At 38.6% G+C, this 25,965-nt stretch overlaps 4 protein-coding genes across 6 annotated transcripts; 2 read left to right on the plus strand and 2 right to left on the minus strand.

Moving 5' to 3' along the window:
* Window positions 1-348: 348 nt before the first annotated feature.
* LOC145462136 (uncharacterized) lies at window positions 349-14,489 on the plus strand. 2 transcript variants are annotated; one of them, XM_081445689.1, is made up of 10 exons: window positions 349-438; window positions 2,234-2,308; window positions 3,672-3,721; window positions 4,266-4,323; window positions 4,863-5,096; window positions 6,004-6,176; window positions 7,014-7,179; window positions 7,278-7,388; window positions 13,538-13,669; window positions 14,256-14,489. In XM_081445689.1, the coding sequence occupies exons 1-10, from the start codon at window positions 397-399 to the stop codon at window positions 14,364-14,366; spliced, it is 1,152 nt and encodes a 383-aa protein (XP_081301815.1). In that variant the 5' UTR covers window positions 349-396; the 3' UTR covers window positions 14,367-14,489. The 2 variants fall into 2 exon arrangements, with proteins under 2 accessions (XP_081301815.1, XP_081301816.1); XM_081445690.1 differs by having other exon boundaries at window positions 13,541-13,669.
* A 192-nt stretch (window positions 14,490-14,681) lies between these two features.
* LOC145462120 (uncharacterized) lies at window positions 14,682-16,452 on the minus strand. The gene has a single exon (XM_081445688.1). It carries the CDS (start codon window positions 16,449-16,451, stop codon window positions 15,009-15,011), a length of 1,443 nt encoding a protein of 480 aa, XP_081301814.1. The 5' UTR covers window position 16,452; the 3' UTR covers window positions 14,682-15,008.
* Window positions 16,453-16,583: 131 nt separating this feature from the next.
* On the plus strand, window positions 16,584-20,427 carry LOC145462162 (retinol dehydrogenase 7-like). Of its 2 annotated transcripts, XM_081445691.1 has the most exons (4): window positions 16,584-16,954; window positions 17,848-18,030; window positions 19,040-19,279; window positions 20,117-20,427. In XM_081445691.1, the coding sequence occupies exons 1-4, from the start codon at window positions 16,621-16,623 to the stop codon at window positions 20,317-20,319; spliced, it is 960 nt and encodes a 319-aa protein (XP_081301817.1). In that variant the 5' UTR covers window positions 16,584-16,620; the 3' UTR covers window positions 20,320-20,427. The 2 variants fall into 2 exon arrangements, with proteins under 2 accessions (XP_081301817.1, XP_081301818.1); XM_081445692.1 differs by lacking the exon at window positions 17,848-18,030 and having other exon boundaries at window positions 20,117-20,426.
* A 40-nt stretch (window positions 20,428-20,467) lies between these two features.
* Window positions 20,468-25,244, minus strand: LOC145462189 (activated RNA polymerase II transcriptional coactivator p15-like). Its single transcript, XM_081445697.1, has 5 exons — window positions 24,850-25,244; window positions 24,667-24,762; window positions 23,575-23,680; window positions 22,566-22,660; window positions 20,468-21,386 (listed from the first exon to the last, which is right to left on the minus strand). The coding sequence occupies exons 1-4, from the start codon at window positions 24,910-24,912 to the stop codon at window positions 22,575-22,577; spliced, it is 351 nt and encodes a 116-aa protein (XP_081301823.1). The 5' UTR covers window positions 24,913-25,244; the 3' UTR covers window positions 20,468-21,386; window positions 22,566-22,574.
* Between the last annotated feature and the right edge of the window lie 721 nt (window positions 25,245-25,965).

The raw sequence follows: 25,965 nt of genomic DNA on the forward strand, positions 1-25,965 counted from the left end.
AGAGAGCGAGGGGACGGGGAGGAGGAAGATTGGTTCATAGAGCTGGCTTCCTGCAAATGTCCTTTCCCGGAAAAAGGAATCAAACACATCTCTCCCAGCTATTGAGTATCCCCTAAGAGTAATCATGTCAAGTTCGCGCGCTTTGTGTTGCTTGCCGTCAGTGAAGAAGCAAAAACATGATTTCCATTTTTTTGTTCGTTCAATGTATAATAGAACAATTATTAGATTCGGTTTTTGTGATATCCAGTATAATCAACGTCTCAGTAATTCCCCCGTTATTCAGTCACGTGACGGATTTAGACCACTCACGTGCGAGCGAAAATATTTGCTAGTGTTAGCCCCCAGTTCTCCACAATCTGTAAAGCGGAGAGGAGCTTGGTACAGACTACATTCAACATGGCGGCCACGAGTGGAGAAGTCGTTTTCAGAGCTGGCCAGGTAAGAAATAACAGCTTTTATAACAGATTTTAACCTCTTACAGATAATATAACATCTTTTGGTTAGCTATAACTTGTTTTATCTTATTTTATTTGCGACTGTGTGGGGTAAACTCCTGTTGTAAACCTTGGAATAAAAATAGTTCTCTGAGCTAAACCATCTGTGTTATGAAAACATACTTTAAGCTTATAGTTCTTCGTTTGAATGAGAACAATGACTCACGCAACGTACTTAATCCTCTTCGTGCCATGGTTCAATTCCTATTCATTTTGAAAAATTTGTTTGTATGTAACACGTCTAACACTTGGGGCTGCCAAGGAAAAGATTCCTAGGTTTAGGAGAAAACTTGCCAAGCCAAATAAATAAGCTTACTCCTTCTGCTATGGACATCAGCTCTTGTCTTGAGTCGAGCGATCAACTTTTATGGATTTCTGATGAAGAATGCAATGCGTAGTGGCAAAGAAAACGGTATTAGAACTGTAAAACAGGTCTTTCTGATTAAATGAAGTGTTGGGTTATGCTACATGTATGTTCCACAGGGAGCTGGGGCAGATGGTATCTGGTCACTTCGTTCCATGGTAAGTTCGTTCCAAGTCACTTTGTTCCATCAAAGAGTCACTTTGTTCCAAAGAATAATCACTTCGTTCCAAAGAATAGTCACTTCGTTCCAAGGGGATTCGATACAGTTCTAAAGTCGATTTGATACAAACTTCTAGTTTACTTGCAAAAGTAAACTAGAAGAAATATCCCAGTGAAAGTGTTATAATCTTCGTATCAGACCAAAAAGATCCCCAGGATTTGAAATTTCAAATTACAGCAGACCATATCCCATCAGAGTTCCTGCGTGCTGACATCAGAGTCCAGAGTCAGAGACACCTAGTTTTTGCCACTGATCAGCAGCGTGAGTTCCTCACTTGCTCAAAGTCTTGGTATGTCAATGCCACATTTAAGCTGTGCTGCGGAGTAACTTGTTTGTAAATGAAGATTCAAAACAGACCAAGCATTTGTTAACTTTGAATTTTTGAAAAAATCTATTGAGAATAAAAGTTTAACAGCTTAGTTTACCTTTGGAACGAAGTGACTACATGAAAGCTTATTCTTTGGAGTGAAGTGACTATTTGGTGGAACAAAGTGACCCTGAGGAACGAAGTGACCATGGAACGAAGTGACTGTAAGCTGGGTAGATCAAGGGAGTTCGGTGGGTTTGGTTGAACCCCCTAAATTAAAAATATGAGACATTATAACATGATGACTTGGCCTCAGAATGTCGGAAAATCCCATTTCTGAGGACATCAATTTTTAACATTTTCCAGGAGAGGAAGCCCCCAGACTTACCTACAGCGGACCACCTTTGGCGGTTCACATCTTGAACCCCCTTCATTAAAATCCTGTATCCACACCAAGGGAGCAGGTAGGGAGAGTGGGGGGAGACAGTATAATTCCTGTTTCACAACCCAAAATCCCATATCCCCAGGACAAGAATACAAAATTCAAGCTTACAAATATGCTACAAATATTCAAATTTCCTCCAAATTCAGCCACGATGCCTGGAAGCAGAAACTTTCAGCATTTTCCCGACCCTAGAAGATTTAACAACTTGTTTGGGAGACCAGGAGATTTAACCAGTATCCAGGGATACTCCCAGATAGGAAGGAGATTTGGTATACGTGACATGGTATTTATATGTTACCAAATTCTGAGAACTATGTGTAAGGTTAAAAGAAGTGCATGTCAATTGGTATGGCGAATTGAATTTTCAAACTCAAGACTTCTATTCTTGTTGATTATTATCTAGAATAATGACACTTCAGACATCTGGGATGACACTGCCCTGATACAAGCATATGATCAAGCAATAAGTGCCATAAAGGTATTTGTAGAACTCTTAGCTGTTTTATTACCAAGCTTTAATTTGTAAATTATTTAGGAAATAGAAAACTTGGTCTGTGTTTCTATGGAGGAATAGAAACACAAGTAGAAATGCTGTGAGAATATAAGCGGACAGGCAAGTGTTTCCACAGCTTTTTAAAGTTCTTCCAAGCTTTCATGAGTGTTTCTATTAAACAATAATAGATTATGAGCTCGAGATTTCTATTGCGTGATTGTTGACAAGGGTGCAACAGTCATCTGTCATGCATAGGAATCAAGAGCGAATAATCTAATTGTTTTAGTATAAATCTACTAGTCGTTTAAAACTTTATCTAAATCCTCTTCACAGACACTTTGAAAATGCCATCATTTTGTTAACAAGGGCGCACTGATATGCCACTCACTATCTATCACAGAATAGATAGTGAGTAGTGTAGCCAATCAGAGAATGGCATTCGTGATAGAACGCTAGTAGATTTATACTAAAATGTGATAGAAACATGAAGAAAATATCCATTTTAGAAAACAGCCCAAAGAAAATAACTAACAATGTGACTATGACTGTCACAACTTTTCTGCACTCATATTGAGTTATAAAAATATGACTTTTAACCAATCAGTGCACAAATTTTCTTTGGGCTATTTTCTAAGCTTTCTTTTTACATGTACAAGCACCTTAAGCAGAAAGGTATTCTAAGGTGTATTTTCTGTCAAACAAGTACTGTTAGTAATGTTTTTTTAATCATTGGTATTGTTAGTGTGGTTGTCTGGGTGAGGGTAGTTCTGAAAAGATCTGTTTTTGTAATGGTGCCTCAACAAGTCATTTTCAGAGTTGTTGTCAGAGTCAGCAACCTGATGGCTCAAGTTGTCAGAACATCAGTCACCAAAAACAGTTCTTTTCAGAGTTACCCTCAAACAGAGGATCACATCATAAGAACCACTGAATACTCCTGGGCTCAAACCATTTTCTATAATTATTATTCATCAGTATCATTCTTATTTTTTCACTATATAGTGGAACCAGGTTACTTTTAATTCATGTAACTGCATAAGAGGATTTTATAAATTAATCAATACTGACCAAGAAACAGACTGAAGAAATTGTGTGGCTGCATCAAAGAAGAGTTTTATTTTGAGCTCATAGTGTTAAAACATTACAGTTGCTTGGTGGGATTCTATTGACAGTGTTAAATTGTTAATGACTTTTAAAAAGTTATGATCACAGACATTAATGGTATAAAAAAAGTGTTCACCAACATTTCATTACAGTTTTTGCTCAGACTTCCAATTATTTAAACCTTTCTGTTTGGTAATAACAATAATATTGTTCTCTAACTTGTCTTTTTACTTTGTTTATAAACTAGAATGGAGGGAAAAATAGCAACACAAAGAGCAAGACTGGTGGCAAAAACAGGTATGAATACATTAAGTTTTAACAGCATTTTGTGGGCATTCTATGTATCACTGTTGTTGGACTGTAGATGTCCTGGGAGGGAATCACGTGTGAGAAGGTCGTGGATGCTTGTTGAAAAATTTAAATTAAACCTCTAAAGGAGACCAATTTGGGTGTGGCTTGAATGAGCTTTATTTGAACCCTAAAAGATACCACTTTAAAAATGGACATGACAGATACCTAAATGGTTACAAATAGTGACCTCTCATCTCATTACACCTCTAAGCACGCCAAGCTCTCCTCCATTTGGGTCTTCCCCTGGGTCTAGATGAATTTTTCCTTCCCTCCAATCAAACATAACAGACCAGTCACATGATCCTGTCAATCACATAGTCATGTGACTGTGTCAATTCATTCTAAATAATTTCTTAAACCAAAACTGAACATGTCAAAGTGAGCAGGTTAAGATATTTTTTCTACAGTTAATGTCAAGGTTTGGCTTTGGGTGAATCCTAAATGGACATGCCGAGATTTTGTCATAAGAATTTGTTGCCTTCTTTGTCAGGAAACAAGCATCAACAAAGAAGAAAGATAAAAAGAAAGCAACAGAACAGGCACAAAAGGCAAGGTTATTGAACTGATGAGTAGAAAGCTTCTTTCCTACATTTCTACAATATTTGTGAAAGTTTGGGAAAACATGAAATCTTGTCTCTGCTTATTCAACATTTAACAATGAAGAAAGGCAAAGAAAGTCTGCCCTTGAGCCTAGTGGCCTTATCTCTAGTTACCGTAATGTACAGATAAGGAGTGCTTCTAACATGCACCTCCCTGGATGGGATGCTAGTCTATTGCAGGGGTACTCTTAGCAGTTAATTCACTTGTACCGATATCAGACTTGAGAGAGACACTGTGAGAGTAAAGTATCTTGCCTAAGAACACTGCAATAGAAATAAGAATCCTTTGGTTGAGCTGGAACCCAGGCTGTTAATTCCAGGTGCAAATTCACTAACCATTAGGCCATTGTGCCTATTATGTACATGAACATAAGACTAGAAAATAAAGGGAAAAAAATAGAGCCCAGAATGGTTTGAACAACTGAAAAATATTCACACCAAAAGACACAAAATCAATGAAGTTAATAAGGTTTTTATTGATCTTTCAGTGGCATGTTGGTGATAATTGCCGAGCTGTGTACTCCGAAGATGAGCTAATTTATGATGCTGTCATTATTTCACTGGATGCGAGTTCTAATACTTGTGTAGTGAGGTTCTGTGGCTATGGTAATAAGGAGGAACAAAACTTAGATGATCTTTTAACTCCTTTATCTAAAAAAGATGGCAAGTCTCCCAGGCACAATGGAAACCAGTCAGGTTGGGCAGCATCTCCAGAACAACAGGTGATTTTGAGCAGTAAATTACAACAACAAGAGCTACAACGTTTAGTGCTTTGTCAATTGAATGTAATGTTTCCATTAGCCAAAAATTCTGCAAGTTTCAACTCGGTGACAAATGGTACAGGAAATTCCTGGGAGAGTGTCCAAAAAATCTGGAAATTATTGAATTCCTGAAAAGTCAACCACTCAAATTCTGGGAGGAAATTAAATCAAATGGCATGAAAATTCACTTGGTAATAAATTTTCGAAAAATTTATAATACCTCTTGTGGTTGTCCTTACTGGGAATTCAGGAAAATGCAGTTCCATTTGTCAGTGGAAACTTCGGAAATTGAAACCAGATTTTTTTATGGAATAGAAACCATCTTATGTTGTTGTGAGGTCTTCCACTAATGGAACAGACCTTCTAAAGCTCTCAAGTTAACAACCAGACACATCTAACAATTGCAAATCTGCAATGCTGGAGCTTGTTTTTATTCAGATCAAGCTGAGGGTAAACGTTGATGAAAAATGGAGCATTTATTTTGTAACCTTTTAGTGCCATGAGGTACATGTATATCAAACTCTTTAGGCCTTTGCTTACGTAATAGACCGTTTTCGTATTCTCAGCACTGGGCTGGAACTAGCTTGCAACGGAGGCAAATGCGGGGAGTCTTTTCAAATGTAAAGGACATTAATCTCTTTTTAATAATATTCTCCCGCAGCCTCCATTACGAGCTAGTTCCAGTCCAGTACCGAGAATACGAAAATGTTGTATTGAAAGTCAAAGTTTTCACAGCTTGATGTCTTTGTTTTGAACCATACATGAGAACTACATTGTATAGTCTGTGGCAAGGCTTTATTTTCTATTTTGAGACAAATTTTGAAGTTCTTACAACAAAATCTCTTATTTTATGTTTTTTTATGCTTAGAGCGGTGATAATGATATGGACTGGACTTCAGGAGCTCAGTCACCAGTCAGATGGCAGGTCAGCGACTTGTGCCTTGCCCCCGAACAGCCTAGTCAGCACCTCCATGAGGCAGTCATCAACTCATTTCCGACACCATACACTTGTAAGGTCACTTTCCTCAGATCCAGGCAGAGGTTAGATTGTGAAAAATATTTAAATACATGTACTTAAGATAAGGTTAGAGGTTAGTGGAGAGTGGTTTTCATTTGAGCAGGGGTTTTGATAAAAGCCGGGTAGTGGGTACAACTAGTTACCCACTTGTGATGAGCTAAGTGGCTATCTGAAACCTATTTAATTGGCAAATTTGCGTGGGTACATGCCCCTGCACCCCCATCCGGGGGAGGGGGGGGGGGGGTCAGGACCTCTAAGTCTTCCAATTTAGAACCTCTTTTACCCACTGGCAAAAAAATTTTATTGAAACCCCTGTTTGGGTGTCAAAAAGTAATATTGGTTTTGTATTACTACACTACGCTATTGGCTTAAAAACTCTTTTTTGTCCAAGTAAAAGTAAGAGCAAAACCAATTGTGACTCACTTGCACCTGTTTTCCTGCACTTAGCATGAGCTAAGCACATTTTGTTCCAGTTTTGATTGGTTCACTGGATTGTCTTTCTGACTTGCTTAAGTCATGAGTGATTAATTTAATTTTGGTTTTATGACACTCTGTTGAAAACCACTATAAGTGGTTTAGGTCTGTACAATTTAGGGCTCTCTCAAAAATTAAAATCAATGTTGCTTGATTTACAATGGGCTACATTAATCGAATTAATTGGTGCATCTTTTCTATTTGGTAAACAACACAGTGTGTTGCCTTGTATTCATCTACTTGTTTGATCTATAAGAATGTAGTAATGGTTGGAAGGACTAGGCTAAAAGCAATGAGTGTTAGAACAATATTATTGAAAATATAGTTACTGAACAATACTGACTGAAATTAACCTTTAACGTTTTGAAATGTGTGTTATTATTCAGACAAGATGTTGATGTGTCAGCACTGAAGCCTTCACGGTCCTCACGTCAACATCGACATCACCCTCACCATCCTCATCATCATCACCCTTACAGCTCAGATCAAAGACAGCTTGCGCCAGAATATCAGTTTCCTAGCTATCCATTTCCTTCTAGCTACCAGTCTTCTGTAAGTAATGCAGTTTTCTTTCTTATGCTAAGGAGTGAATTTTCTTGTAGGACATTCTCCAGAAGACCCTTATGTGTACTGGTGTTATTATTTTTTAGATGAATTTCTTTCCACCCCCACCTCCTCCACCCGTGCCGCCAACACTTCTGCCGCAACACTGGCCAATACCAAACCCATCTGGATTTCAACCCCCAGCTACTACAAACACTGTAAGTAAACCAGTTGGTATAGTTGCATATTAACTGTACATGCACAAGAGACACCAATTCTTGAAAACAATGAATTGGTTAGTCCTAAGACCCTACAGGATTGGAAGAAGAAGATACCTACATGTACTTGTAACATGTACTTGTAACCGCTGAATATCTGCTAAGATTCAGTCAAGTGACTATAGTAAGTAGGTAGGTTGAAGTCAGTGCCACCCATTTTCACCCAAGGGCAATGAGAGGCAATGCACTACTGATCTCAGACATGTGTTGAAATGGTTTTTTTTTTTCTCAGGCCATTGCATACACCAATGGTTTCATTCAGGGATTCAAAAACAGTGATTGCATGGTAACAAATTTCATGATTGTGTGATGTGATCTTTCCAACCATCAGGGAAGGTCCTACACAGTTTGTTTACAATTTTGTTGAGTTTCGCACTTTCCAGCAAGATAAAATTGAAAATATGTTGCAGAGAAGAGTTCCACAGATTCAAAATCCATCACATGGATAAGATTTTCCTCGAACTTCTTACTTTTGAAAATATCATGACAGCTGTGCTGCAAACTGTGGCCAAGAGATGTTTATCATGACATGATCACATTTTTGGAATCCGCAGCTGAAACTAATGGTGCATGCACACAAATTAGCCTGAAAAAAAAAAACAAAAAAAAGACAGCCATTTCAACAGACCTCTGGGAACAATAGTAAAGGGTCGATTACCTCTATGAGATGCACCTGTGGGGTATTTCATGGTAGTTGTATTCATCAAAACATATCTAGTCCAAGATGGCGAATACAACTACGATGTTTCCCTGCAGGCATGTTTCATACAGGGAATGGGCCATTCCTCCTATGAGCCTCTCTATGCATCTATGTATAGTTGTCGTGCGATTCTATCCGTGGGTTCAACGATTGAATAAAAATAAGAGAAAACAGAGGGCTGTGAATAGTCTGTTGTTGTTGTTCGTTGTTCGTAGTCAAAGATGACCAAAGACATCTAGTTTGTTAAGAGTGAATGCCTACAAAAATGAACCTAAATTGCCTATCAATGGCACAAGTCGAAAAATTGATTTCGCTTGTATTTTGTCCATAGATAGGTCCTAGTAAGAATAGAAACGGACCATAGTTAGTTTCTGCTAATACAGCTTTCTTTGGTAGAAATACGCCAAAAATGATTTCGACCCGATTGGGCTCAAAATCTACTTCCGGTTTTGCTGAATTTTCCGAATATTTGATTGCTTCGCGCTCCGCAGAACAGTTACTTGAGAATATTTCAATGGATTTTATATTCAGTTCAGGTCTTCGTAGTATGACTGAGCGAAAAATAAAATAAATCAAAGTTAGTTTTGAGCCCGAAAAGAGATCAAACTGACACGCAAAATTTCACAGTGTGTGGCAAGAGAATTATTGCTTAAAAACATCGCCATATTTTTCTATGGGCTATAACTTTAAATACCGTAAAAACACTTTCTACGGGTTAAATATACACCCACCTGTTAGGCTATCAAAAAACATCTCTGGGCAAATGGTTTCAAGTCGCCCGTCTTGGCCTGTGTTTCTCATAGATTTTGCCCAAAATCCGCCGTTGGAATGTAAACAATTGCGTGACGCGGATAGCCAATCTCGAGTAAAATATTCGTTTCCAGCAATCCGATGAAAGCAATTTTTGAAACGTTGTGTGGATAAAATAATGGAAAATGTTTTTTTTTTGTTTAAGTTAGTATAAATATATATGTTTTTTCATTTGCATTGCAACACCCACGACATCCCTGATAAAGAACGTTGCTACAGTACTCCGGGAAATGATTTTAACACTTGTTTATTTTATTGCTTTCACCGATAACTTACAATATAGTGGCAGTTTTAGAGATACACTTAACCAATCCTCTATGGTTTATGGCAATTGAATCATTGACTGACAAATAAAGTCAAGTGGAAATACCATAATTTCTATAAACTACTAACTGCGTGATGGCATCTCAGCTCTTCTAGCTGTGTAGAAAATTTGTACCTACACAATATGCTCAAACTCAGCTAGAAAACCTGGAATTTCTTGAATTGAATTAGCCCAGGAAGAAATTGCGTTTAAGTTTCGATCATACTGGGAAAAACTCCATCTTTTCTACTTTGGTTGTTTGATCAATTAACTGAAATTTGCAGATCATAACACTGGTAGACAAATAAACATTACAGTGGTCGATCTAGGACTAGGTTTACACTAAAGGAGTTTTTTTTGGATTCGTAAAAGTTCCCGGATTCATCAATTTTAGAGTATTCGGATTAGTAGGGGTTTACAGTGAAAGGATATTCGGATTCTTAACCGTTTACACACGACGATAACTCCGGGCACATTCATGATGGAATGGTTAACAAGCAGTTTGTTGCCTCGACAACGAGAAACAAAATGCCTCCGAAAATAAGGCTAGGGGTAGGTTGAGACAGTCTGAAGTTTTCTTTCGACTCGCTGACCACGGTACTGTTGTCCATCATGTCAGGTCCCTCCAGGAAGTTATTCTGGTCTTTACTTAATATCTAGAACCGTCGAGGTTTTCGATCGTGCCATCGTCGTCATCTGCGCAGTATTATAAAAGTGATTATCTACACCTGAAACAGCACGAGGTAATCACCCAGCGACCGCCATCAAATGGCCATTAATGTGCCTACGACTCGACTACGTAGACGACTGGATCATGTAATCCGCCATTTTCGTTCCACCGCAAACTCAAAAGATCACAGGCGGAAAAATATGCGGATTCGAGAGAAAATTGTTTACACGACAAAACTCTCCAGATTCAAAAGTTTTCGGATTCAAAGTTCCCACTTTAAATTCCGGGGAGTTTTTTTTTCAGATTCGTCCACTTTTATGTAAACGGCAAAATCAATCCGGCACTGAAACGTTCCGAATTCATCACGAATCCGGAACAATTTCCTCTCGTGTTAACCTACAATCCTGGCCATAAGTTGTTGGGACACCTCCCCCTTTTGCGCGCTAAAACCCTCGATTTCAACTACGTCCTTAAAGTTTTAGAACAAAAGATGAATAGAAGCAAGTACAATTGACCCCCCTCCCCCCTAGCAATGTTGCATGAAAACGAAGCTATTCTAAAGACTAGATCGGATGTGGGAAAAAAGGAAAAAGGGACAATAGAAAGTGGTTAGACAGTTGTGTTGGAACCAAACGCGATTGCTGAAAAATCGCTATTATTGGAATAAGACGTGAATATCTATCTTCTCGTCTCTTTAGTTCGAGAATACTGTTCTAGGAGGCGAAGAATTCTTCAAACGTGGCTATTCTGAAGCTATTGTCAAGGATTTTTTTTTCTTCAAGATTTTTATCAACATTGACAGGGGGAGGGGGGTAGGCGGGCTTGCGCGGTTTTGGTCTTAAGAGAGGCTGCCTGTGAAGTCATCTGCCGTAACTGTCCCAACACTTTTGACCAGGATTGTAGTCTTAAATGAACAGCGAACAGCCATCTTGTTTTGTTCGCGGAAGTCGGTCACGGAAGAGCGAATTTCAATGAAATATATATATATATATAATTTGATTAAGCAATTAGCCAAAAATAGGTTGGCCGCCAAAACAGTTTAGGGTTTAGCTTAACTCTAACCTTAAGTTTTAAGACTGAAGAAAAAAAGAAAAAAAAGCATTGAGCATTTCAGTTGTTTGAAACAGAAACATTCGTGCACAATGAACTATATGTATAATACGTGCGTAACCTGGAAATCAATCCGTCCAGCACAGTAATTGTTCAAATTAACAGCTTACCGAGACACTCGCAATGTCGATGCCTCTTATTTATGATTTAAACTTTTAGGATTTGTTTACTTTACTTTTTCCAACTTTTTAGAAGGAGAAAAGGCACTAAATGTGTTGGTACAAATAAAAAGGTTTAACTGACCGAAAATCGATCCGTCGAAATCAATCAACAAATACAAATTTAATCACTGTAGCGTTCCTTCAGATCATGTAAGGCTACAATACAAACCAACAATATCAACTTGTCATCGCGCTTAACAAATGAACTTAGAACGATTTTCTTTCTAGAACTCGCTCTTGTAATTAAAATGATCAAAGAAAGAACGACAGCTGAAAACGACATAGCAGTAACACCCGAACTCCAAGTAAATTGCTTTTAATTGACGTTTTTAATTAACGAAATTTCCAAAGCGATGACTTTCAAAATATTAAAGTTAAAAGTGGTCCATTATGTGTTTCTTTTTTCACCTAAATGTTCTAAGATAGCCATCTGCGGTTTGTTGGAAACGAATAATGTATTCACGGTGACCGCCCGCGTCACGCAATTGTTTACATTCTCACGGCGGTTCAGGGAAAAATCTATGAGAAGCACAGGCCAAGGCGGGCGACTTAAAACCATTTGCCCAGAGATATTTTTTGATTTTCAAACAGGTGGGTGTACAGTTAACCTGTAGAAAGTGTTTTTATGGCATTTAAAGTTATAGCCCATAGAAAAATATGGCAATTTTTTAGTGCTATAATTCGTTTGCAACACATCGTAATATTTTGCGTTTCTGTTCGATCTCGTTTCGGGCTCAAAAGAAACCTCGATTTATTTTATTTTTCGCTCAGTCATACCATGAAGACCTGAGCTGAATGTAAAGACCATTGAAAGATTCTTAAGTAGCTGCTGTGCGACGTGCAAAGCAATCAAATTTTCAGAAAATTTAGCATAACAGGAAGTAGATTTTGAGCTCAATCGGGGCAAAATCGTTTTTCGCAAATTTCTCCCCAAAAAAGCTGCATTAGCAGAAACTAACTATGGTCCGTTTGTTTACTAGCTAGGGCCAATCTATGGGCCAAAAAATGAGCGAAATCGATTTTTCGACTTGTGCTGTTGTTTGGTCCATAGTTATGGGCACTGGCTCTTAATAAATTTCTATGGTGTGTCCGGAGGTAGCTGATGAGACCAATCCGGGCAAGGAAGCCTCTCCCACAGGTAGGGCAGAAGTGGGTAGGGGCTGTGCTATTAGTGCTAGCGGCTCTTTCCTTGCGTACTGCTCGCTTCTCGTCGGCTTGACAGACCTGCGTTCCTCTGCTGCGTGGGCTCCTTTTGTGATTCAGACAGTTGGCATTTTCTTGGTTATAGTCACTGTGTTAAGAATTTGTGATATATTGTGTCTTTTTGACATTTTTGTAATTTGCAGCCTTGTAATGGCTTCTCATGGTTTCTTTGACAATTGGTACATAAGCAGAGATGACAGATATTTTTCTGTTTATACGCATTTTACCTTATATGTCGGTCAGTATTCCATCTTATTACACATATTTTTTAAATCTGTGCTTCTATGTTAAGATCTTTGTTTTTTCAGTGGTGATTGTCGCATCTTCGATTTCTTCGAAAATACCCAATGAGGGGCTCCCCTATGAGACTTGCACGCAGGGAATCATGGTATGCATGTATGCATTATGCCCATGACATCTTCAAGACTTAGTGCACGTCATTGCATACAGCTATCATGTGTCACTACATGTGCATCTCATAGAAGGAATAGGGTGTTTGCCACTGTCATAGCTAAATGTCTTTTTGTAAATTACAATGCAACACAATGAATGATCAACCACTGTAAGTGATGAAGGAGTTAACCCTGTAACATCTGACTATTCAGTAGTGTTTTTTTCGTTCAGTATTTTTAGCAGTCTGAATATCTTTTCACCACTGTGTGTCAGTTAATCACGATGTAGAGTGCTATGCTGCAGAAAGTGACATTGGTCACATCTCTCAGTCAGGAATCCAGTTCACTGGGTGGGGTTGCTCAAATCCTGACTAAGCTAATGTATGATAAGTGGGAATTTTGATTTGAGTTTTGTAACTTTGCAGTGAGGTTTTCTGTTTATATTGTCTGACCTTCTGTTTTCAGTTTGAGTGATCTCAAACTACACAAAAGATGTGCAGTGAAAAGCATTTTTATACAAAAAGAAAAATTTCTACATCAAGAAAAATTTACACTTTGGTTAACTTAGTAATCCTGGGTTAGCATTAACCTGCTTCTGAACAGCGTGGCCTTGACCATTGCATTAAGGCTACTTTGTCCTCAACACAAGTTCTTTCTCATTTTGAACTTGGTATTCTCTGCTCAAAGAATTTAAAATCACAATGCTATGGTTAATATGTTTTTTTTTCTTTTTTGTCAGCAGTTTCCATTTGCCCCTATGCCGCCGCCCCCAGCTCCAGTTAACAGCAATGATGTTTCTCACGATAGTGATGCTTTAGCAAGCATGTTAATGGCTTGGTATTTGAGTGGCTATCATACAGGTTATTACCAAGTAAGTGATCACAGTGTATCTTAAGCTGTACGCAGTAGCTTATATTGCTATAATGCTTAGCTTAAAAAAGTTAACAGATACATGTCAAACTCTCATGGGCCCTTGCTTGAGTTCCACGTGATGACATAAGACTTCAGAGATCTCATGTGCGCGTCACTGTTGAGTTGTCAAAGAGCACATTTTCAGTCTGGTAACTTCATACGTCTTATGATTTGCTGTTTTAATTTTCTTACAATTATTGAGTTTGACTGAAAGAAAATGGTTTCCTCAAACCACGTTTCTCCTCTTGTGGACATAAATTCCTATAATTATTATTATCTCTAGGAGGAGCAATATTGCTAATGTGAAAATGTTGCATACCAACATTTCACTGCTTGTGAAGCCTTCTGTTCAGTGGCATTACTGCTGCTGTTGTAGATAACTTACTCACATGTGTCTGATTACATAGCAATCTATCTGATACCAGATAGAGACCTGTGATTGTACTACCTTGTTTGAATATTGTCACTATTGTGCACAGTAGAAATGAACTGCTGATTTAAATAATTACTATTTAGATGCCTCAGCTGTTTCCTGTGTCTTGCAGGCAATGCAAAATCTTCGTCATGGACCAAACACAGCATCTAATGAAGCTCAAGTATCTACAACAGACACAAACGCTAGCAAACAAGATTCAGCTGAACTGGCTGCATCGTAAATAATCAAATCCTAGTATTATTGATTGTTCTTATTGCATTTTTGTCATTTCAGAGCATGTAAACATTAAAATTTACTGAATAAACAAGATTTATTACCCAATCAATCATTCCCAGGTCGGGTTCTTTTTCTTCCACAACACCAGTTGAAGGAAAGTAAATGGACAGCAGGGAAAATGACTTGCATCTGAATACATAACAGGCTTTTTCAACTTTATCAAGTTTATTGAGTGATTCATTACTGTGTATTAAATACGTAATACAAAACAAAAGGCTTTTTACTATTTTGCAGACAACTATTGAGAGATCAGATTCCCAAGAAATTAAATTGCAATACCTTCGACTAGGTGTAGGTACACACTTACATGTAATTTTTTTGAGGGTTAGTTTACCTGCAATCAGGTGCTGCTCTTTTTTGCTCCCCACAACAGAATGCCTGATCATGGGTTAGGGTTTATTCACGTATGCGAGCATGTGAGCAGGCAAGCACCTCCCCTCATGTGAGGTGATATTTGTGCCCATTTGTGCACTCGCTCATTTGACCCTGAGAAAATTGAGGAACTTCCTGTGGTCTTGCAAGACCTTGGCTTTCATGCTGCGTGCAATTTGAACAAGGCAATAATACTGCTGTGACGATATTATGACTATTCAAGGTTTGCAGAGCCTAGTACAGTGGATAGTGCTTTAGCATAAGCTTTAGGATTCTTGTAGAACACACAATTGTTAGCACAAGTATCAGGATTTGTATCCCAGATTGTTGGTCCACAAGAACATAGCGGAGGAAGAACAATCTTTCTGCTCAGCACTTTCTCCTTCAAAATGGCCTGTAAAGCTTCTATATACCTTTCTGTCTCCTTCTCTTTCTGAAGTTTCTTGTGTTGTTTAGCCAAATCCACTTGATGTTTCTTTTCTTTCCGAGCTCTGAGGAATGACTCTTCCTCTTTTCTAACCCTTTGCATTTTTAATTTGTCGATTTGTCGTTGCTCTATCTCGAGGCGTTCCACTTCTTTCTGAACTTTCAGATTTTCCATTCTTTTGCGGTGTTGTTTCATTCGAATGTTCTCTCTAACCTGCTCTCGTTCGATATCCATAAACAGCCTCCTGTACACAGCAACTTGGGATTTTGCACGGGCCTTTTTTTCCTCTAACAATTTAGAAGGTTGTAGGAGAACTTCCACACTACTTTTGGCCGTGTTCTTTTCCTGATCACAAGCTTGCTTCTGCAGGCTATTCCAGTCACTATTTATAATTTCTACATTTTCATCGTCTTCAAAGTGGACCCGTTTTTCTGCATGTAAGGCTGATCTTTGGCCTTCTTTTCCAGGAAATTCACTGTCGGAAATCCAACGTTCGTGATCAAAACTCTGATCTTTAATAGCATTCTCACCAATCCAGTAATCATTTTCCGAATCATCCTTTGCAAGTTGTTCTTGCGGTTTTCCGATTTCAGATCTTTGCCTTGATAGAGCGTGATCTCTAGTCGGTGAAGTTCGCCACAAACCGCCAGGAAGCTGTTTACTCAAATCTTCAACTTCTGCTCCAAGACTCTTCGAGCTCAGAACATTCCTGGCATGTTTGGAGCAATTTCGGATCTTTTTAGCGTGTTCTTCCAGCAAATGACTTGCAGCATCTACTGCCGAGTAATCTCTGGTAGCGCTTCTCTGGATTTTTAGTTCGGAATCATCGCGATACACACAATTGTCACGTCTGACAGTGCTTGGTAACGAGCTTTGCTGCACAACATTTCGTTCAACCACAAAAGCTTCCACGGACATACCATGCTGTTCTTCACGCCTCATTTGCTCAAGATGCCTTACTCTAGCTTTTACCTCTTGTTGAAATTCTCTTAGCCTTTCTTCCTTTTCTTGGATAATTCTTTTCAGTCGAAGTTCTTCCTCGCGGGCGCCGTGTGCGAGTGTAACCGGTCCACGATGGGGTTCAACCCAAGCCGAAAATGGCAAGATCGCAGAAGATCGATGCTCAAGTTGACTCTTTGAACGAGTTCTTTGTGCTGGCTTCTTCTTCGCCCGTTTTTCTGGTTTTATTGGGTTGTTCTGGGGCATTTTAAACTCAATCGAAGCTGCCATCACGTTTATAACCGTTCAAACTTTTCAAAACAATTTTTTTGAGCAATAAGTGGTCAGCGGCTTACTTAGTTTTCTATTCATGTAACACTCAATGAATAGACTTCTATAAAGAAAAGGCTGGTTTCGTACCCAGTTTTTTCCCTGCTTTTCGTACGCGTTCGAACGAAGAATGGCTAAATTCGTCGCTGCAGTTCTGTTTATCTGTTTTCTAGTATGTATTATACTTTGCTTATGGAATTATTACAACAGATCATTCATATCTGGCGTTGACAAGAAATTTGTCCTCGTCACCGGTTGCGACTCTGGCTTCGGGCGGGAAACAGCCCTCACATTGGACAAACTGGGATTCGGTGTTTTCGCGACATGTTTAACGAAAGAAGGAGAGGAAAGCTTGAAAGCAGTGACAAGCAGTAGAGTGTTTCCTCTACATCTTGACCTTACTGACTCGCACAAGATCAAAGCTGTTTATGCAAGGGTGAAAGAACTGTTACCTCCAGATTGCGGTGGGTTAGCTAGGGGGCCATTCCATTTTACTTCGACTCCACCTCCCCCCTCCCCCCTGCCCACTTTGGCGAGATTTTTTTAGACTATACAAAAGACAATTCTGAGGGGGTTCTCTGTCGCTAACATTTTAAACGTCTTTCGAATATTTCTGCAATGGGTTAGGGGGACACTGCTCTCCTTTTGTTAAGGAGGTAATGTTTGACTTAACCTCAGCAAAGGAAGCTAAGAGGAGGAGCGGGGGGGGGGGGGGGATTTGTGTCTTCCCTGGTGCGAGAAGACAAGATTCCATGGGAACAAATGGAATGAAAACAGTTCTTAATGTTAATTGGGCAGATCTGTTTCCATAGGTGAAGTTTATGTGTAGCAGTACCAGGGGTGGATCCAGAAGGGGGTGTAACACTAACAAGGGGGTGTACTACTAAGGAATGGCATAACTGACTGGTGAGGTAAACAAATTTTAGTAAGCCGCATGTTATCACAAGGGGGGCACCCCCTGCACCCCCTAGATCCACCCTTGAATACCCACCCCCTGAGGAAAAACCTTTTTCCTCAAGGGGTGGGTATGGCTACATGTAGGTTTCCACAGGTGTCTATTAGTGCCAGTTGCCTAATGTCAATTTGTTTTTTTAAATGCCTTCCTGAGTATGTCACACTTGTAGCCAAATGACAACTCCAAGTACCAAATGGGTTGAAGTACCATTCAGGTTGCCAGCATGCTAAAATCTGCTATAATGGGGGGATGGGAAGTAGAGTGACAGAGAAGGGAATTTGTGACCCTGTGGGAATATTTTTCAGGAAAAGGGGCACAAGTTCATCATCTAGATTCACTGCTGCTAACATTAATTAAATTTATGACTGACTATTTATTTGTTTTATCTCGATTGGTTTGCAGTCCTTTGGGGCGTGGTCAACAACGCTGGGGTGGCAAGGCTTGGATTAATCGAGTGGATGCCATTTGATGAATTCAAGCAAGTTGCCGATGTCAATCTTTGGGGCTTGATTGATGTCACTAAGACTTTCCTTCCACTTGTTAAAAAAGCTGAAGGACGAGTGGTGAACTTTTCCAGCATGTTAGGTCAGAAGGACATGGTGTACAAACATTCTAAAAGGATCAGTAACTATGAAATGTTTGATTTCTAGTATTTTTACAGTTGAAGTTTGCAGACAGAGAGAGGCTGTTGTCGGATGTTGGAGGGGGGTCTAGGCCCGGCTATTTTGTTGGAAACTATGAGGCCCTCGTTCTGGGCACTAGAAGGCCTGCCTTACTAAACTTAACCGCATGCTTTTAGAAACCACTGTGTACTTCATAATCCACCTGCACTGACACCATGACTTACTGACTTAAACCCTTTCACCCTGCGAGGGGCATAGGTCCTTAAGGAAGTTTCTCCCTATCTTTCTGTCTTTAGACTGCCTCTTCAACTGTCACCAGTTGAAGCCTGCCTCTCTCATCTCCCCCTCCATTGAACATCGCCAGCTGTTCCTTGGCTGCCTTCTCTCCTGTTTCCCCCGGTGATTCCATCTCTAGGACTGCTTGGTGGTTTTGGTACTTGCTTTACACAGAGTGTTGTACTGACATCATAGATCATACAAATGTCAGACTTCTTTTTCCAAGGATTATTTAAGGAGACTTATTTCCCTCTGAATCATATGTAAAAGTTTTGAAGTTAGGGGAAAGGGGGCTCAAAAAAAGTAATACAGAATGCTCAAGACCCCATTGTTAGGGCAAGATTGCAACACTGCAAGGTATTCCCCATGTATAATAATTAGTTAACTTCTGTTTCATCAAAATTAACTTTTGAGACTGTTTTGTTGAGAATTAGATATTCAGTTTTGTATATCCATATCAGTATTGGTTTTTATCCTGAAGTCTTGTACATTCAAGCAATTGTCAACAAGGACGTTTCAAGGAAGAAGCCAAAATTTTTCATTTTCAAGAACTTTGCAAGACCATTGTATAGATCTATCTGTAAGGGTAATTGAGTCTGGCTTTTAACTCTTAAATTCCAAGAACATTACTTCTTATACAGTTCTATGACAAATTCAGTAATTATTCAATTAATGTACTCTTGCAAATTCAACAGGACAATTGTCAGTTCCCACTTCCTGTGCTTATTGTATCACAAAGTACGGCGTAGAAGCTTTTTCTGATGCTTTGAGACGAGAGATGAGCCCATGGAATGTAAGAGTCAGCATCATAGAGCCTGGATCATTCAAAACTGGTCTTATGGACGGGAACAGAGCTGAGAGGATATTTAGAGGACACTGGGAGTCTTTGAGTGAAGAAATCAGGGAGGATTACTCTGAAGAATATGTGGAGAGACGTAAGATAGAGTCTTAAAGATTGGCAGAATAACTATGTCCAATATCATTTTTAACCATATGCATAGAAACTGAAAATCGCCCTGCTCGCAATAGATTAGCCTGTGAACAGGCTTCGGTTGGAAGAGTCTGACCACAGCTGGAAGGACGGTGAGGGAAATGGGAGAGAATGAATTTCCTTTCTCTTTTCCCCTTCCTGGACTAGACAGCCTGTTCAGAGGCTAACACTAGATCAAGTACCAGGTTACACCTCAATAAATATATTATTCATTGTATAAAGGAATGGGACAAATGATGAGAAACCCACTGCAAGGTGACAATCATCAATTGACAATCATCAATTGTCAATCAATCAATGACAATCATTTGATAGAATCACGAATGCTTTCAATGTTTTCAAAAATCATGCATTACAAAACGTTCCTTAGAGTTGACCTGTTCTCCTGTGTCCACTTTAATTTGGAGCCGACACTTAGTTACAGTATGGCACTAAGTCAACTCTGCCAATAATTGATTGAAGAAATAATAATTTCATTGAAGTTTGCATCGTTGTCATGAACAATTATTTTGTTCAGAAGGCCTTGTTCTAGTCCTGTTGATCAGGAGGATGAGGAGCAACCCAAAGAATGGGGAGCAGTTGTGGAGAATAATTTGCTTCTTTTTTTCTATTATTTTGCTGTTCCATGCCCTTATCTCCAACTGACCAAACAACTGGGAGAGACTACAGAGGAGACTCGGAGGTCCTGAAAAATTCCAATTAAAAACAGATTTCTACAGTAGGTCGACATGGTACAAACTCTAAATGCACTTTACTTAATAAAATACCATTCATTTTACAGTGATCAAGATTTTCCATAAAGGTTTGGATATGTGTTCCGGTCACACGTACAAGGTTGTTAATGCTGTTGTGGACGCACTGATGTCAAACAACCCTCAAACACGATATCAAGTTGGCTTAGATTCAAAACTGGTGACGTTTATGGCTCTTCTTCCTTCATCTGGTCCAGACATGGTTCTTCAACGATTGAACAGTCTTAAGTAAACAATTTATGGTAAATAAAACAAAACAAAATGAATGACTTTTATTTTAGTGTCAAGTTTATTTAACATTGTTGTGCTAATTGGGGACACTGTGAATAAATAAAACAAATTTTGCAAATACAGTAGAACATAAATCCTCCCAACTGGTGGGAGGCTGACCAGTTGGCTATTTACACAATGTGGTGGAGGAGTTGAACTCAGGGCTACTGAGAACAAATCCAGATAGTGGCAGGTTGGAGGATTTGAACAAGGAGTTCACCTCCAGATTTCAAATCCAGCACCCTTAAAACACTTGACTACAATGCCTCCCTATTCTACTCTCGTCAAGGGGTAGGCTGCATTACAGGCATTCAAAGGGGAGGTAGAGAGGACAACATGAAGGGCAACTGCTGCCAAGGAGGCTGATTTTATGATCAACCTTGTCTTGAAGTTATTTGGATCCGACCTTGGGCTATGTAAATTTTAGTAAACCAAAGATATTGGGGCATATTCACAACTGCTGCAAAACTGGCATTTTCAACATCTGTTTCTCTTTCGTACTCTGGTTGTAATCCAATACAATTTTTAACAAATGTAATAACAAATAATCACAGAAACATTGTAATAATATTAATGTTGTTTTATTTTATTTTATTTTTTTTTTTGAGAACTTGAAAAAGTCTACCAGTCTTGACTCAATATATAAAATAATACAAGACAAAAGCTGAAATACTATACATTGAAAAATTGACCTAACAACACAAACTGACTAAAACTTGTAGTCGAAACAACAAAACTAGAAACTTTTTTTCATGAAACATCAGTTATTTTGTTATAATTCTAAGCCCTGACAAACAATCAAGATCTTAATAATGTTCTTTGCACAATTTATTTCCATCTTGAGGTAGTTTTAGCTTGTGTGGCTTGCTATCATTACCTTCAGGAGAAATAAATAGTTGCTTTTGCATTGTTTGGGCTGCGAAATTCAAAACACCTTTAGCTGATATTACATGAATATTGAAAGTAAATACACAAACAATATAAATTCTTAGTAGGTAGAACTACAATGTTACTCTCTTGACAAAAGCTCTGAAAGAAAAAAAAAAAGAAAAAAAGAAAAAAAATAAATCATAAATTACTTTTAAATACTAATTTGAAATAATACATTCTACTTCAAGTTAAATGTCATTTCAGTTGTTGCCACTGTAACTGAGGCCATCAAAACAATGAAAACCAACTGTCCAGGAATAGAGGATTGCAAACAAAGAATTCAGGGCAATTCCAAGTTCAGAATGTTGTCAAATGTACTCAACATTCACATTAAAAATTTTTTGTCTATGTCCATTATTTTGTCATTATCAAGCTATTTCTTGGGAAAAATAGTACTTTACTCTCACTGTTGCCCCCTTAACCCAGATCTATGATACTGTATCAGTGGCAGATCTAGGGGTTGGGCCCAGTATTTTGAGTGAAAAAAAAATTGCAGAAGAAAGAAAAGCTGGCAGGGCAAGCAGGTCACTTAAAATCCAGACTTAAGTGCAACTAAGCTTGATTTCACTCCCCAAAAAACTTTCAAACCGAGACTGGAGTGTTTTGTTTCCATCTAAATATAAATTAATGGCTTTTTGAATTAAGTGGCCCCTGTCAAAGAAGTTGCACTGCAACATTATTCACAAACAACAACATGATCTTAATTGTGAAAATATCTTTCTGATAATTATAATTTATGAGAAACTGCCATCCCTTCAAGTCCCACGGTCAACATACATTAATTTTATAAATGTTGTTCTCCTTTCTGGTATCCTTTCATTTCATATAGTACCACTTGAAAGAATATGTTCATATAGGAAAAAATTATTTTAGTGGTCACTTGTTCTTTATTTTCATCATGATGCAACATGCTAGAGACTCCTGTGGGCGACACCTCTCATCATCGAACACTTTGTAGTGGTCCAAGCAACACTAACAATAAATTTAATCTCCCATGAGTGGGATATCTCCTAAGTGGACACTTTTCAAAAGGTGTGTAGTGACAAAAAGGGCAGCAGAGTTGACTAAATTTTAAATAGAAATCAAAGGTGGGAAGACAAGAGAATAGGCAAAATTAAGCGTAACCAATTTGAAGTTCAAAAATGCAGCTCAATACTGTTCGTATTTTTCTCCAGAAAATGCAAAGCAAGCACAGACAGTGAACAGTCAACCCTGAGAGAATCATTCAGATTTGCAATAGGCTACGGCAACTGTCTACAGAATGTAATAAATTAATACTTTGCATTGCTATCCTCTGAGTTCCTCAATAGCTTCATCAATGTCACCAACAAGATTCTTCAACTTTTCCCACTGTTCCAGTTGTAAAGATATGCCTACCAATAGAATTTAAAACATGAAAAATCATTTGATGCCCTGCTGTCTTTTCCAAGATTGAAGGCTGTAGAATCAAGAAGTAAACAATGCATCTCACTTATTTCTTATCTTTTTATCCAATGAATTATAGAATTTCTCACAAAATAATTATGTACACTAAATAGACACCTTATTTTTTCTATGAAACTTAAACCTTACAAAATATATGATCATATTATTTGAACTACAGAGAAAGATATGAAGACATGATTCTAATTTTATTCACAGTTGTGTGTATATGTACAACTGAAATGATCAATCAATCTTCAAAACTTAAACGTTGATAGCACCGATATGCATTTCACATGTATATGTGTATAGCACATGTTCGAGTCCTCACCAGGGATATTGTGTTGTGCTCTTGACACATGTCTATTTCCACCTAACATAAGTAACCCGTATTGTAAGTAACGTATAAATATTGTTTTGTAAGTAGAGTAGCGTGATGAGACCTGCATTGTAATTGTTTTGTAAATTAAAATTATTTAAAAAAATAAAAATAAAAAATAAAAAATAAATGGATACTGGCAAATTTAATGCTGGGGGTAGCCTGGCAATGGACTAGCATCCCAACCAGGGGGTAGTAGAAACACTCCTAGTTGCTTCATGCTACAGAAACTGGGATAAGCTCAGGCCTGATGGGCCACTTGGCTAGTATGAAGACTTTTTCCCTTTCTGGTTTCTCCTTTGTACCATGACCTTTTTTTTTTTCTTTTTTTTTTTTTTGATTGACAAGGTCACATAACCTGGTCATGCAAAGGCCTAATGAGCACAGCGATGAACAATCTGTTGGCGTCAACCTTTGACCTTCCTAAAAATTATAAGGTGGACAATCCTGGCTTTTAGTGCCTTTTCTTGGTTAGTATGTACTTGCCTTTCTTTCCTGGCATCAACTCTCCGTCTTTTTCATAAAATTCTCTAATGTCTATTAGTAGTCTGCCCTTAAATTCCCTCACAGACACTTTGCGCTTGTTGCCAATCTGAGAAGAAAAAAGGAACAATTAAAATAGGAAGAAATTTCTTTTGAACAGGGTAAATTCAAGATTCTACCACTCGAGTACTTATCTAGTGCGTAATATTTTCTTGGAAAAGGTGTAATGCACAAACCAAAAACAAAAACCAACAACACATTTGAATTGTTCCTCTCGACAGGATCACATATCCAGACCTTATCTTGGCAAGAAAAGGGGAATAAGCCACTTTAAATGTTTCCTAGAGCCAGTGTAAGGGTGAATTTGAAGACCTTGGCAGTAGCAGAAGCCCGCCAAAGTGCTCTTCCAGCAAGCTTCCAACCCACCACCTAGCCCCACAGATATGTGACAAGGAAAACAGGCAAAAACTAAAATAATACCTAAAACAGGGAAGGAATGAGTTCCAATTATTAGTCTCGAAGCAGTTATTTTCTAACTTGAGCGGCAACATAATATTAATTTGTTAGCTAATACACCTTTCAGTGTCAAGCCTAAGGAAGGAGGGTGGGTGGGTGGAGGCCTACCCATGGTATTTTGATTATGAGGACTGTTCCCTGGGTAAGGATTTTATTCTAAGTGATGTAGCCAGGGTTGGGAATTTGACATGGAAGCCATTTTTAGCCAGCCCAGTTACTGATTACTGGTCACAAGGGTCAGAAAAACTGAGAAATACAGTAAATACTTTTAGTCTATAAAATTAAATTAATTGCATGTACTGAAGGAAAGAGCTTTTGCTTTGCATATTTTTTGTCCATCGTTCTCTGCATGTTTACTTATTCCTGAGTTTTCTTTGCCTCAGGGTGGAGAATTCTGAAACTTTTTACCAATCATGTTGTACCAGGAGTGGAGATTTGGACTGTCTCGCCCCCCTCCCCTACCCCTCGGGCTAGACATTGATAGGTGCATAAATTACAATTCGTTTTAATTTTGCGCTTCTTTTTACCCGAAGTTATATGTAGTAAAAACACCAACTGGTGTAAATTTCATTCTACAACCTCAAAAACGCCGAAGTCTTCATCTTTTGAACTTCTGGAAGATTTTTTCGAGCTGCTGCTCGATTTCTCAGATGTTTTGCTCTTCTTCGGTTTCACCTGAAATGAGAAATAGAGGCAAATTAATGCAAGTTAACTATAAGATTGCAAGATGGAATTTTAACACACTGTCGTATAAGTAGTTACCTCCTCTTCCTCAGAGCTTTCACTCTCGGATTCAGTGGGTTTTTCCTTTGATCTCTTGGACATAATGTCCGCTTTTACTAACACAAGTCACTCGATGCCAGACAAATGTGCAACAAACGCGCCAAAGAGCTTGGTAGCCTCCCATTCTGTGCCCATTGGCGAGGGGAAACTTTCCCGCTTTTTTTTTTTTTCTCTCCTACCCCGTCAGGAGGCCATCTGCTCTCGTGTATATTCCACTCTACATCCTAAATGACCCTATATTTCCTATTAACTAGTAGATATCGTAGCTTACAGAGTGCGTTCGAGTGTTAGTAGGTTTTTGGTATGTTAAAAAAGCAAAAATTCTAGAAACAGCATTTTGTGCCTGAGCTGTTATGACGACCAGCAGGGGGCAAAAACAAAAGAATTGATCGCAAACAGGGGCGGGGGAGAACACTCTGCGACGCCTGGCACTTTTTGTGTATCTGAATCATCCAACAAAAAATGACGTCACATCCGGTAAAAAAGAGCGCTGAGCGGCAAAATCAAATTTGAACATGGCATAATCGTTCTCTCAGTAAGTAAAATGGTAATATTTTGCAATCGGCCGGATATTTTTAACGTTTTATTTGGCCACGATAAACAAAATTTTGTCTTCTTCCTCGTCATATCAGTTTGTTTGAAGGACAGGGTAATTATTTATTCAAAAACACGCTGTTTTGAAGGCGTGTTTTTTACGAAATGTCGCCATTTCTTCCTCGCTGAATTCCACAGGAGTCATCGTTTGTGTGGAAATAATGAATTCTAGGTAAGTTGCAATCAATTCAAATATCCTATTCTCTTAGGTAGGCATTACACTAAGAAAAATGCACAATGACAGGTTTCTAGACATGGGGGAACCTTATTAACAGAAGCGCCTTTTTTAAAATTTACTGTTGCCAAACACTCGAGAGTACTTGAGTGCTGTTAATCGTATCACTGCAAGAATAGACCCACACACATAACGCGCTTTGCAGAACTTTCTTGCCGATCGACACTAACACAAACTCGTGTGTTTGCTCATGACTCAAACTGATGCCATAAAATATGTTACGATTGGTTAAGAACCTTAAACAAGATATGTTTTCCCTAAGCAAT

Source organism: Orbicella franksi, chromosome 1, assembly GCF_964199315.1.
Source record: "Orbicella franksi chromosome 1, jaOrbFran1.1, whole genome shotgun sequence".
Lineage (NCBI taxonomy): Eukaryota > Metazoa > Cnidaria > Anthozoa > Scleractinia > Merulinidae > Orbicella > Orbicella franksi.